At 48.2% G+C, this 14,468-nt stretch overlaps 1 protein-coding gene across 1 annotated transcript in view; it reads left to right on the forward strand.

Annotated features, from left to right (window-relative positions):
- The window catches only part of CPE (carboxypeptidase E), a 334,050-nt gene that overhangs the window by 277,542 nt on the left and 42,040 nt on the right, over positions 1-14,468 (forward strand). The window contains exon 6 of the mRNA XM_069631383.1: positions 6,234-6,373. Coding sequence (XP_069487484.1) covers positions 6,234-6,373 — 140 coding nt within the window. The remainder of the gene's footprint in view (positions 1-6,233; positions 6,374-14,468) is intronic.

Consider the following 14,468-nt stretch of genomic DNA (forward strand, 5'->3'; position numbering starts at 1 on the left):
TGACAGTGCGCCGTATTGTTCAATGAGGAGGTTTGCTTCTGGAATGGATGTCATCGGGTTCTGCACGTGGAGCAGGATGTCGTCCGCATACAAGGCCAACTTATATTCCCTCCCACATACGCGAAGCCCTTCGATGCCTTCGCTAGTTCTCAGCGTCTGTGCTAGTGGTTCCAAAGATAATGCAAATAGTATTGCGGAGAGGGGGCACCCTTGTCGCGTTCCTCTGCTTAAGTTAAACCAACGGGAGTGTTGTGAGTTCACTGCTAGAGCAGCTCGGGGTGAGGTGTATACAGCTTTGATCCCTCGTCAGAGAGTGAGGCCAAGACCTATTTTCTTTAAGGTAGCATCAAGAAACACCATTCAACTCTATCGAACGCCTTTTCAGCATCAATTGAGAATAAAGCTGGAGTGTTTGCCATCTTCTTAGCTTCATGTATAAGGTGGAGGGTCTTGCGAGTTGAGTCTGCACCCTGCCTTCCAAGTATGAACCCCACTTGGTCATTGTGGATTATAGCGGGCATGTGCGTCTCCAGTCGTGCAGTGAGGACCCTTGTGTAGATTCTGGCGTCCATGTTAAGGAGGGATATGGGGCGGTAGGAGGTGCATCGGGTGGGATCCTTTCCTTCTTCCAGGATGACCGTGATCAGAGCTTCAGAGAAGGATGTGGGGGCAGTGCCAGTTTGGAGGATCTGATTGAAGAGCTCGACCATTACTGGGAGAAGGGTGTCGCTAAAAGTTTTGTAGAATCCTGCTGTATAACCATCATTGCCGGGGGCCTTCCCTGTTGGGAGTCTTTTGATTGCATCTGTTATTTCTTCGCTCGTGATTGGGGCATCAAGGGCTTGTGCAATGTCGCGGGGTAAGCTGGGAATGGTAATCGTGTTCATATATTCATCGATTGCATTCTCGTCTGTCGGGGTGTCCGAGGTGTATAATTTCTCATAGGAGTTGGCAAATGCTTCAGAAATGTCGCAGGGGTGGTCTGTGTGGGATTCCATTTCGTCGTGTATGGCTGACACCCATCTCTCTTTGCATTGACCACGAAGTCTAGCGGCGAGGAGCACGTCGGCTTTGTCGCCTTTTCTCATATTGTTTCTGTTTTAGATATTGGAGTTTTCGGATGGTCAGGACTATTTCCAGCTGCCGCAGTTCCTCCCTCTTGCTGGCAACCTGCTCTATTTTCCGATCTCTATCAGATCCGGGGGATTGCGCGCTGCGGTCCAATTGCAATATTTCGTTCCTCAGCCTGTTTTCCATGAGTTGGCGCTCTCTCCTACGCGCTGCTCCCTCTTGGATCAGGACTCCTAACCATGTAGCTTTCCCGGCCTCCCATAGTGTGTTTATCGAGACTTTGCCTTTGTTGTTTAGGTCGAAGTATTGGGCTATTTCTTTTTCAAAATGCTCACGGAATACCGGGTCTTTCCAAAGCGTTTTGTTGCAGCGCCACCTCGAGCTTCTATGAGGGAGTGCCATACGTTCGAGCGTAACCGTAACCATATCATGATTGGACCATCGCGTTCAGTAGCTCTGGCATGAGGTAGAGGTATAGGTAGTCGATTCTCGTGTATGTGGCGTGCGGGGCTGAGTAAAATGTGAACCTCGTATCTTGTGGGTTCTCGTAGCACCAGGCATCTGTTAGTTTGTAGGTATCCATCATGCTGGCTATTAGTGAGCGGCCGGCTTCTGGTGGGGTGTTTGCCTGAGGGTTCCCGGCTTGTCTATCCAAGGTTGGGTCGGCCCACATATTGAAGTCACCACCCATGACTACTTTGCCTTGCGCTTCCAGCATTACTTTAGGGACCAGGTCTTGTAGGAACCTGGATTGGCCAGAATTGGGAGCGTATATAGAGGCTAGTGTAACTGCGGTGCCATGTATCTTTCCAACAAGCACCAGCGCTCTGCCAGACACATCTGTCCAGGTTTTCAGGACTTTGAATTGCATTCTTTTTTGCGATCAGGATGCCGGCACCGGCTTTTCTAAGCGTGCTAGAGCCCCAGTGATCAGTCCCTGTACAGGCGTTTAAAATCCTCCTTTCTTCCCCTTTCATGTATTTGGTTTCCTGTAGGAAGAGTATGTCGAGCTTTGCCCTTTTGAATTCCCTCATCACGAGTGACCGTTTGGTGGGGGAGTTAAGTCCCTTAACATTTAGTGTCCCTATTTTAATTGTGGTTGGCCTGTCGCTTACATTGATGTTATTTGCCATTGTGGTGTGTTCTTATTTTGTCTGCTGTGTCCCATCTTTTGTCATCGGGTGTCACCATAATCGGAGTGCTCCGTAGAGTATGCCAGGTCTTCATAATAGTAAATAGCTTTTCCTTTCCCCCCCCCCCACCCCATAGGGGAATACATCGCAGTATTCCCTGCCCTCGGATTGTTTAAGACATCTCTCCTCCTGACATTGAGGGCTTGCATGCTGACTTGACGGCGTCCGATTCGGACTGGATGGAAACTGCAAGTCCGGTGTCGGACCACCGGTAGGGATCATTACCGCACGGTCCTTTGCACGTATACGTCCAGAAATAACATTTTGAGTGCCCCATTTCCCCCCCTTTTTGCACTCCCCCCTCCAAACTATTACAACTCAATTAAACATTTTAACAGAACAAAAGGAAATCTATTTTGATACATGCGGTTTTTGAAGGTCATCATCAGGCGTCTATGTCCGTCCTCCCCCTGCGAGAGGCCATGCCTTCGAGTCTCGATCTGCTCCTGGCTCATGTGATTCTCTCGAGTCATGTGGAAATCTCCTTGTTATAACGCTGGGTCTTGGGCTTTTCGAGTGTAGATCGCTGAGGGACGGGGTCATTTGTCACTTTCGGGGGTGGTGTTGCCCCTTCTGTACTTCCTCGAGCCATTCACTCTTTTTCTCCTTGGGCCCTGGAGTGCCCAGGGCTGACTGTTCCGTTGGGGGGGGGCTTCGCGTTCTCCTTCCCTGGGACCCGTGCTGATGAGGTCAGCGATGCAGTCCCAGATCTCCTCTTCGGATCACAGCTGGATTCTTCTGCTTCCATGCTCGAAGGTGAGGGAGAAAGGGTATCCCCACCTACATTGAGTACCCTGCTCTTTGAGCCATTTCGTGAGATTACATAGACGTCTCGGCGCCAGCGTGAGCGAAGATAGGTCTTGAAAGATGGTTATCTGGGTGCCCCCAAGGGTAATGGAGCCTCCGGATCTGGCCTTTTCCAATATTCTGGTTCTGTCTTGATATCGATGGAATCTTGCCAGAACTGATCTTGGCCTGCTGGGCGGACTGCTGGCCCTGTGTATTCTCTCCGTTTTGGGTTCATCTATATCCTTGTCCGCCATCAAGAGTTTGATAACATCATGGATGGTGTGTTTGAGGTCCTCCTCCGTTTCACCTTCGTGTTCTGGAATACCGAAAAAGTGTAGATTATTTCTCTGTTCGTGATTTTCTAGGTCATCCATTTTGAGAAGACATTCAACCTCTCTCTTCTCAATCTCATATATTCTGAGGTCCATTTGGGTCTCGAGAGTGTCTATGGAAGCTTGATTGTTCTCGACCCCTTCTAACCTCTCTTCGATATTGTCCATTCTCTGTGTTATTTTATCTATTTTGCCGCCTAGATTAGCTCCCATATTTTTTATCTCATGGAGCAAAGCCACGATATCCCCTTTGGTGGCCGCTGCGCCTGTTTCTGCGGGTTCCATGGTCTCACTGTTCCCGGCGTCGGGGGTCGGTGAGAATGATGAGTAGACGAATTTGGCGAGTTTCACCCTAGGGTTCATGAGATGGGGACTTCGGCGGAGGAGGCACACGCCCCAGAATCGGGGGCCCAACCCTCCAGTTAGGGGGTGGAGTCCAGAGTCTGCGCGGCCCTTGGTGGTGGAGGGGAGGTGTGTGGAACCCGCAGGCGTAGAGTTATCACAAACTATTCCTTTACTTGTGGGGGTTGGGGCTAAGGTCCGCAGGGTCCCAACGCAAGCGTCTTTGTCCTGATGGAGATGGGGGCCGGAGATCGTGGCAGGCAGCCTCGTGCTTCTTATCAGTCAGGGCCTCACGTTGGGCCTATGTCACTTGATGTTTGGCGTGGGGAGCGAAGGGGCGGGGCACACTCCTCCGCTGTAGTTACTGAGCCTTCGGTGTTGGCACCTGTCCCAATATGTGGGTCCTGGGGGGGTGACTCTAGTTTCTCTTTTGGTCGAATACCTCGCTCAGCACGTGTTCCCACTGTAGGTGCCTTTGCTGGATCGTAGTCGATGGGTGTGGATGTTGCTCCGGCATGTACCTGTGAGACCCCAGTGGTCAAGGCATGTGTGGTTGTGGCAGTGCAGTTCTGTGGCTTCGGGATCAACTCACAGGCACACTTCAGTCCCTTAATTGTGGCATTGACAGGCTATAGGATGGGGGCCTAAGCCGTTATGGGCCTTTAATTTCACTTTCGATTGCCCAACCCTTCCTCCTGTTCTTTTTTGTCACTCTTTCCCACTGATAGGGGTTTTTTCGCCCTTTCTGCACTTGCTTCCCACTACTTCTGTCTGTGTGAGGGCTCCAGAGTCTCTTGGGGTGGGCGCGCACCTTCCTTGGTGTTGCGCGTTCTCCTCACTATGCGGGTAGCGGGCTCCGTGTCCGCAGGGTCCCCCGCGCATTAGACTGCCCCCTGAGGGGGGTGGAGGAGGCTTCGGGGTGTTGCTGGGCGTGCTGGGCGCCAGGGACCCAGCGACCGCACAGGGCGGTCGCGCACTGAGCCTGGCCTCTTGGATGGACAGAGGGGGGCGGCCGCCTACCTTGCTGTACTGGCGGACGTGATCCGTGTCCCCAACCGTTCCACTCCTCACGGCGCTGGCTGCTGTCCCTTTTTTTGCAGCGGGGCTCCGGTGAGGAAGAGGCTGCGCGCCCGACGGGGGTGGTGGCCCAGACTGCACCTCGCACTGCAGAGCCGGGGTGTGCCTCCCTATCTTGCACGGGCCTCACAGGAGTCAGATGGGCCGCGGAACTGCCAGATGCGGGCCCTTCTTACGTGACGTGTTTTTTTACTTTCCCAAGTCCGATTTTAATCGGAATTTCGCCAGCGTGGAGGGGGGATCTTCAGCCAACTTCTCTGCGATTTTGGATGTTGGGGGAGGGGGTCGTAAGGTGGGGTCTCAGATCACCTTAAGGACCCGCGCCACGGAGCTCACACAGAGATAATACTCATCCGTGCATCCCCTGGTGGCCAGTCCCACTTGGCCCTTTTTAACTGATATTTTTTCGAAAGCTTGATTTTTTAGTGTAGTCTGTTTCTAAGGAGTTTGGTCATTGTTGTTATTGTTGTTCTGGTCTCAGGAGGATAGCTCAGGGGCAACGCGCTCACCTTGGAAGCAAGACAAGATAGAGCAACACAGGTTCAATCCCCTTGTCCGCGCTTAGAAACCTCTGGGTATTAAGCATGTTTTAAATAACCTATCATATCATATCTTATTTCCCTCGCTAGTTGCTGCTATTTTATTGTTTTTGTTTTGGTTTTGTCACCTGCTATTGTATCTGTCATTTTATTGCTTTTGTGTAAGGTTTTATGTAAACCACATCACAATAAAAAAAATAAGAAACTGCCACTATTACACTGTTATCTAGTTAAGGCCATCCTCAGAATGCACCTGCATCAGTTTTCTTCCTCTGCTCATGTGTTGAAATGACCCTACATAAGTTACATATAGTAGACCCCTAAAATTTGTGCAGGGTTGCTGAAAAGCTTTCAGTGCTCAAGAGGCGAGTCTTTGTGAAATACGATGACCTTGTGTCTGGCATGCTGGCATCTACAGCGTCTATACAGTCGCTTGACTGCTAGATGCTTTGGTGTCAGTAGGATGCCCGCTGCAAAGGGCGTTTACTCATGCACAGTCATCCATCCCAAGGGCATTGTAAGTGGCCTTCAAAATGACATCAAAATGAATATGATCCACCATGCAGCGACCTAAGCTGCAGCCCAGGTGTGTTTCGCAAACAGCGTATCTGGAGATTAGCTTCAGACCGGATGCTGAATTTGGACATTATATGTTGAGGTACATTTATATCTAAATTTCACTGTTGGTTTGCACTTCCCAATAGGTGCAAGTTACTCAGTTTGCTGTCTCCTGTGCTCTTCTAGAGTTTGAATCACCAGGCCTCTTTAAAAGTTATTTTGTTTCTGTATTATGTGAGTTTCATGTAGGAATTCATTGTTTGAAACTGTCCCTTTGGGTGACATTTGTAATTATTGATTTTTGTCGCCCTGTTTCACTGGAAACACTACAGGCATGCAAGATTTCAACTATCTCAGCAGTAACTGTTTTGAGATCACTGTTGAACTCAGCTGCGAAAAGTTTCCAGCAGAGGATGCCCTGAAAAGCTACTGGAAGGACAACAAAAACTCCCTTGTCAATTACTTGCAACAGGTATGGCAAGGACAGTGTGGGCAGTACTGTTCTTTGTTACATAAAGGTAAACATGGATGACTGTGATAATGTTTGGGTTAGGGGTTAATTGATATGCTGGCTTTCAACCTCTAACGTTGCCAAATGAAGATCTAAACTGCACACTGAAAATATGGAGTTTACTCACACATAGAAAAATGTAGTGCTTGCTTGTCTAGGTGAGTAGAGTCATTCATCTAGGGCGGAGATCAATGAATAATTCTATTATTTCTATAATGTCTTACTTTTTCAATTTAAAAAAAGCTGAATATTTTAAATATATTGCAATGAGGAAAGCTCAAAATGCCTGAATGTTGAGTGGTCGTAAATGAACAGGTATGGATTGGACTTGTGCTGGTTTAGACCAAGACCCACATTTGGCTTTTCATTCTGGATTTGTAATCATTTTGTAGATGTTTCACTTTTCGAAATTACATCTTGTTCTTAAATAAATACAAACACTGCAATAGTTTCTGGAAGCAGGATCTTCCTCCGCTGCATTCACTGCATCTCCTCCATCCATTGTAGTATCCGTTGGCATGCTTATAATGATAGCAATATAAACTGTGTGGTTGAAGAGTGGAAACAGCGAGCATATGGAATAATAAGGACCACCAGACAGACCATGAAGAGTTTTTCGGTGGGGACTGGTCATTGAAGGATGGCAAACTCTTTCATTGAAGTGCCTTAAATCCTGTACTGCTCTTAGATGTTTCATTGCAGCGCCTTAGCTCCTGAACTGCTCCTAGATATTTCAATGCAGCGCCTTAGCTCCTGTACCTCTCTTAGATATTTCATTGCAGCGCCTTAGCTCCTGTACCGCTCTTAGATATTTCATTGCAGCGCCTTAGCTCATGTACCGCTCCTAGATATTTCAGTGCAGCGCCTTAGCTCCTGTACCGCTCATAGATATTTCATTGCAGCGCCTTAGCTCATGTACCGCTCCTAGATATTTCAATGCAGCACCTTAGCTCCTGTACCGCTCTTCGATATTTCATTGCAGGGCCTTAGCTCCTGTACCACTCTTAGATATTTCATTGCAGCGCCTTAGCTCATGTACCGCTCCTAGATATTTCAATGCAGTGCCTTAGCTCCTGTACCGCTCTTAGATATTTCATTGCAGCTCCTTAGCTCCTGTACCGCTCTTAGATGTTTCATTGCAGCGCCTTAGCTCCTGTACCGCTCTTAGATATTTCATTGCAGCACCTTAGCTCATGTACCGCTGCTAGATATTTCAATGCAGCGCCTTAGCTCCTGTACCGCTCTTAGATATTTCATTGCAGCACCTTCGCTCCCGTACCGCTCTTAGATATTTCATTGCAGCACCTTAGCTCATGTACCGCTGCTAGATATTTCAATGCAGCGCCTTAGCTCCTGTACCGCTCTTAGATATTTCATTGCAGCACCTTCGCTCCCGTACCGCTCTTAGATATTTCAATGCAGCGCCTTAGCTCCTGTACCGCTCTGAGATATTTCATTGCAGCGCCTTAGCTCCTGTAACGCTCCTAGATATTTCAATGCAGCGCCTTAGCTCCTGTACCGCTCTTAGATATTTCAATGCAGCGCCTTAGCTCCTGTACCGCTCTTAGATATTTCATCGCATTTCATTGCAGCGCCTTAGCTCATGTACTTCGCCTAGATATTTCAATGCAGCGCCTTAGCTCCTGTACCGCTGCTAGATATTTCAATGCAGCGCCTTAGCTCCTGTACCGCTCTTAGATATTTCATTGCAGCACCTTCGCTCCCGTACCGCTCTTAGATATTTCATTGCAGCACCTTAGCTCATGTACCGCTGCTAGATATTTCAATGCAGCGCCTTAGCTCCTGTACCGCTCTTAGATATTTCATTGCAGCACCTTCGCTCCTGTACCGCTCTTAGATATTTCATTGCAGCACCTTCGCTCCCGTACCGCTCTTAGATATTTCAATGCAGCGCCTTAGCTCCTGTACCGCTCTGAGATATTTCATTGCAGCGCCTTAGCTCCTGTAACGCTCCTAGATATTTCAATGCAGCGCCTTAGCTCCTGTACCGCTCTTAGATATTTCAATGCAGCGCCTTAGCTCCTGTACCGCTCTTAGATATTTCATCGCATTTCATTGCAGCGCCTTAGCTCATGTACTTCGCCTAGATATTTCAATGCAGCGCCTTAGCTCCTGTACTGCTGTTAGATATTTCAATGCAGCGCCTTAGCTCCTGTACTGCTCTTAGATATTTCATTGCAGCGCCTTAGCTCATGTACCGCTCCTAGATATTTCAATGCAGCACCTCAGCTCCTGTACCGCTCTTAGATATTTAATTGCAGCGCCTAAGCTCCTGTACCGCTCTTAGATATTTCATTGCAGCTGCCTCATTTCCCATGAATGTGAGGGAGGGACCGAGCAAAGTGTGGAAGTCCAATCCAGGCCAAGGGAGATTTGTGTGGTGTTCCCCATATAATTCTGGTGCCTAAAAATACAAGTGCAAACAATATTAATATCCAGATACAGATACGCTTCCCGGCTCTGCAACACTGTACAAATCTATCGATACTTCCATGGAGAGTGAGCAGGCTGTGTTATATCTTTAGAACCACCTGGAATGCCACCACACAAGTTGTTATTGAAAATCAGATCATCGATAATGGTATTACGTAATATCGACCCACCAAAATTGTGCAATGCAACATGGCTATCTGTGAAAAAACCCATGCCAAGATGTTTTCATTAAACGCATTCCCGGATGTTCCTCAGGCAACCCTTAATCTTTTGATCAATACGAGGTCAAGATGGATGGACGGGGTCATGTATCTATATGTATAAATAACCTATATGCATCCTCATAACATGACATAAACCGTTCACTCCCGAAAATTATTTATATCATTTAAAATTGGTTTTGGTGACACAATGAATAAAAACAGATGCCAAGTTACCAACAGTACACTGGAGTATTTTCTAAATCAATTGTGTTATGCATTTGTACCCAATATATTGCAGTAGTTTGCCAGTGCAGAATTACATTTTCATGCCACTATATGCCAGTTTTCCCACATAATAACACACTTGTGTTGGCTTTTCCTTTATTGCTAGTTATGCCACTGTTAGAAGATACATCCATGCTGGCTGTGCCACTTTATGGCAATATACAAATATATTCTGGTATTCCCATGTAAGAAAACAACAGTAAAAAAAGCCCATTGTTCTTGTGCCAATATAGGACAGTACAACACTCATGTTGGCTTTGCCCATTATGCCAGTAATATTGCCATGTCACTGTATAAAACCATTTCCATGCAGGCTGTGTCACTATAAACCAGCACCCCCATGTTAAAACGTTGTTCTATGTTCTCTATGTGGCTTAGCCCCTCATTCTAGTAATATCGCTATGCCACAGTATGAACACATGCCAAAGCAGGCTGTGCCACTATAGGCCAATAACCGCACGTAAATACACTTATTTTGCCTTTGCCCAAAATGCCAGTAATATTGCCAGTGGCATACCTAATTAAGAAAACCTATCCATGCTGGTGTTTCACAATCACCTCTCTTCTCGCCAGATATATTGCTATGCCTGTTTATTATAACATGACAATGGAGGCGCTGCCCCTACATGACACTGTACGAACACTTTTATTGTCTTTATTGTCTTTACCCATAACGCCAGCAATAGTGCCATGCAACGTGAGGAAAACGTGCCCCTGCACTATAGGCCACTAACCCACGTAAGAACACTCATGTTGTCTTTGCCCATAATTCCAGTCAAATTGTCACACACCTATATGAAAACATGCCCCTGCAGGTCATGCCACTATAGTTGAGTACCTCCAAATAAACGCACCTTCCTTTTGCCCATAATGTCAGAAGTATTGTCATGCCACTGCCTGAAAGCGTCCTTACAGACTGTGCCGGTATAGGCCAGTATCATCACGTAAAAACAATCTTACCCAATCTGTTGTCTTTGCCAATAATGCCAGTGATATTGCCAGTCCCTTAACACATCAAGAAAACCCAGTGGCGGCTGGTGAGTTTGAAAGTTGGTGGGCCATACATTATCCAGGGCGAATTTAGTAGCGAGCGCACGCAGCGCGCGAGACCACCCCCCCCAAAGGGGGTTGCGGGGAGGGTTCTCCCCCCGTGAAAATTTTGGAAAAATGGCCTACAAAATGTCCAATTTACTGTCCAAAAAACCCACCGAAATATGAAAAAAAGCATTCGGTTTTACATATTAATGGTGGTACACTATTCTTACGTGTGCAAGTGTGATGGTGTATTTTACAGCAGCTTGTATTGAGAATAGCTGGTACTATGGTGTATGCATAAAGAAATTCATTATATAGTCAGTAATGATGGAAACATGTTTGTCATGCAGCTGTTACTGGCATTCACATGCGCTCATCCTCTTACTAAGGTGGGATTTTAGGCATTCCTCTACTTTTTACAACCATATTCCACATTCTATACAGAGGATGTGTCCATTCATGTCCTCGTGCCAGTGTAAAGTTGTAATAGGAGCCTTAGTTACTAGTCACTTAGAATATTTCAATGCCCTGGCAGCAAGACCTTAACACATTTTGCACTATGCTTCCGCCTACCCTCTCCCCTGCCCAGACCACAGTTCCACTACTTTTTTCAGCTCGTACTGCAGGCCGAATTGCTTGCTTTTTACCTCTTTCCTGTGAATGTTAACTGTTGGGCATGGTTCCCTCTTCACAGACAAGTGAAATACATGATAATATAGCGTTTCATAGGTGGTTGGCACAGAGGCGTTGCTAGGGGGAGGGGTATCTGAGGGGGCTATAGTCCCTGGTCTTTTGGTTGTAGTCCCGGATAGCAACTCAAGGACTACAACCAAAAGCATAGCTAGCTTCGTGTCCTGACAGTCCCGATATTAGCATAGCCCCAGATCTTTTCCAGACCAAGCAACACCCCTGATCGGCAGTGTAACCCTGGGTCTTGGTCTTGGAGAGTGCTATGCAGAAATCTGGGTAGGAGGCACGAAGGCATTTGATTAAGCATATGATTATCTTCTGAAAATGCAGGATGGTAGAGTCATCTATGATGAGCCAGCAATCATCTTTGTAATGTTTTCCCATTTAAAAGTGATGATTACCAGCTTGTCATTTTCTCATTTTTATTTGGTGCTAACACAGTACTTGTGGAGTAATCTCAGAATGTATCCCCAGTCCCTCCTCAATTATTCCTGCCTGAGGTAAACGCCAGGACGTTATGTAGATCTCGCTTGCTTCCTGCAGGTTGGGCTATGGCAGTCTTGCAGTGGGCCCTGGAGCAGTTAATGCACATGTGTAAGGACGTGTTCTTGTTCTGCAGGGTGCATTGTGCTCCTAGAGGTTTTTGAAATTACACCAAGATTTCAATGCTATTTTTTCATCAAGCTTTTCCCGATTGTAATACTCAGTCATCCCGTTAGGAAGTACCACTGTATCCTTTTGGCCGTGCGGAAAAAATGCTTTGAATGCGGTATGAAGCGATTTTACTGCTTCGAGTATTTTGCTGCCATATGATGTTGAAGCGCTTAAGGGCTGCACCAACTTTACATGCCAGGTTCTTACTCAAATGGGAGATCGCGCGGCTACAGTGAGGCAGTCGGCGGCCTCCCGCAGCTGTGGGAAGTGGGTTGCTTCCACTGGCTCCTCTGTTCCTGCAGACACTTTGTGAGCATTGGCGCAGCCTGTCTGGAGTGAGCGGGTGCTTCACCCCTCCAACACCTGCCGTGGATAGCGGAGGCTTCCCCTGCTGCTGTCTCCTGGCCGTAGCTGAGGAGGCGAGGAAAGTGAAAGTGGATTGCCGGCATGTATCGAGAGGGCCACCCTGGGGCCTCCCTTCCCCTTGGGCCCAAAGCATCCAGTGGGGTCGGGCTCCGGTGAGGACTAATGCAGGCTGTATCCTGCTGCGCCAGCTTCCCCAGCACTCGTGGCACTTCCCAAATAAATGCTCTGGCTGAGGTGATTGCTGTTACTTTAGCTAGCAGCCTACAATAGTATTCAACTTCTGCCGTTGATTGGTGAGTTTCCTGTAATCAGTTATCAAAGTAAACCATGCACTCCAGTTTCTAAGCTGAAAAACGGGTGTTATTACCCTATTCTATAGTACTCCATTTATCAACCTATAAATGATGAAACTAATCTGGCTGGCCCTGCCACAAGTTACGAACTTTTAAATTGAGACTGCCCTCATGTCAGAGGCAATCGGTGGTGAGGTTACCATAACGTGCAAATGTTTTACATAATGAATCACCGTACATCACCAGATGCTTGTGACATTAACAAACCAACGTAACTTCCCAAACACCTAATTCACGATCATTTCACCAGAACCACTCCTTGGAATTATACGGCACCTTTTATGTGTATGGTCCACTCGATTGAAAACCACCACTCATAACGTAATAGTACATCAAGCACATACCGCCCACTCCCCTGGGAAAATGTTGTATTGCACTGCCTACCGATGCGTGAATCATAATGCCCTGCTCGGTCGAAAACAGTATGCAAAAGATTTGTAGCCAGGATTTGTCTCAACGTCAGCAAGAAGGGCCCCGTTTTCTCTCACGTTATAGCCTCAATATTGGAACACACCCACACATTAAACCAAAAATGCATTTAACAAAAATACTGCAGACAAAATGGTCACTTTCTCCCCAACAAGCAGAATTTGGTACTGCTTCTTAAATGTTGTGATTCCGACACCCACAGCCTACCTAACTCTGCAGAGCCCGGGGGGCAGCCGCCTCCTTGCATTCTCCATCCTCTCCCCCGCTGCCGATTTCGCACCGCCCTTGTCCCCAACACATTCACACCAGCTGCGGCCCGCGACCACTCCCGGCGCATCTGCTAATTGTGCCGCCACAAGTCACTAGGGAGAGCCCTGGCAGCAAGAGCCTCTCCCTGCCAGGGCTCTCCCTGGTGACTTGTGGCGTTTTATATTTTCAGCATTTTTTGTCGAAAAATGCTGAAAATATAAAACGGCACAATTAGCAGATGCGGGCGGGAGTGGCCGCGGGCCGCTGTATGGGCAGCCACAGCAGAAGCCCACGCCTGCCTGTCTGCCCTGGGCTTTGCGTACCGGTCCGGCGTGGCCCAAGGCAAGGCCCTTGGGCCACGCACGGACCGGGGGTAAACAAAAGTAGGCTAGGCCCAGGCCGCAGGCGGCCCCCGCCGAGTTGACTGCCGTCTACTTGGTAGCTCGCCCCAAGCTGACGGCAGTCAGCTCGGCACTCGGCAGCAACACTGAACGACGTGTAGGCCCTGGCCTACACGTCGTTCAGTGTTGACTGGGCCTTGGCCCTGGCTGGGCCATGTGGTGGAGCACATAGTTTGGGCTCGGGGAGGGGAGTGTAAGTAACACTCCCAGTCCCCGGGCCAGAGAAGAAAGGAAAGGGGGTACTTACAGCGGCCGCGGCGCCTGGTCACTGGGCAGCAGCACACTCGTTGTATGAGCTCCACGCACTCTACTATAGAAAAAAAATATACTAAATTGGGACGCGCCCTGCGGCCCCACTGTGAAAGCCAGGCCGGCCTATTTCCTTGCCACAGCGACCCCACGCTGTTGGCAAAGGAAATGCAGCAGCACTAAAGCTAAAAGAGATTCAATCAGAGAAGTTCTCTGACTGAATCTCTTTTAGCTTCTCTCTTTTTTTTGGGGGGGGTGGCGCCCGGCCGCCCGATCATAGCAGCCGCCACTGAGAAAACCTATCCATGCTGGTGACCCCACTACGCGCGCGACACACACACACACGCACACGCACACACACACACACACACACACACACACTATATGCAGGTCGGGGGGCAGGCCCCTCACTTCAAACCTCCCTTTCCTTGCTCTGAATAAGGCCGTGCCAGAGTGAGCAGTCTGCCTCTGCGACCTGAGACAGGCAGTGGGACGGAGGGGTGAAGCGCCATTTTGTTTCCCTGCATGGGCTTGATTTCCATTGTACAGACAGCTTCCGGCCCTGGCCCATATGCAGCCCTGTGAAAGACACTGGGAAGATGACAAGTCTTTGCATTTGCAACTAACGTAATATTTTTCGATTGTTTGCAAATGGAAAGACTACATTTGTATTATCTAATGCAACTTT

This window comes from Ambystoma mexicanum, chromosome 6q (assembly GCF_040938575.1).
Source record: "Ambystoma mexicanum isolate Mex_15411 chromosome 6q, UKY_AmexF1_1, whole genome shotgun sequence".
NCBI lineage: Eukaryota > Metazoa > Chordata > Amphibia > Caudata > Ambystomatidae > Ambystoma > Ambystoma mexicanum.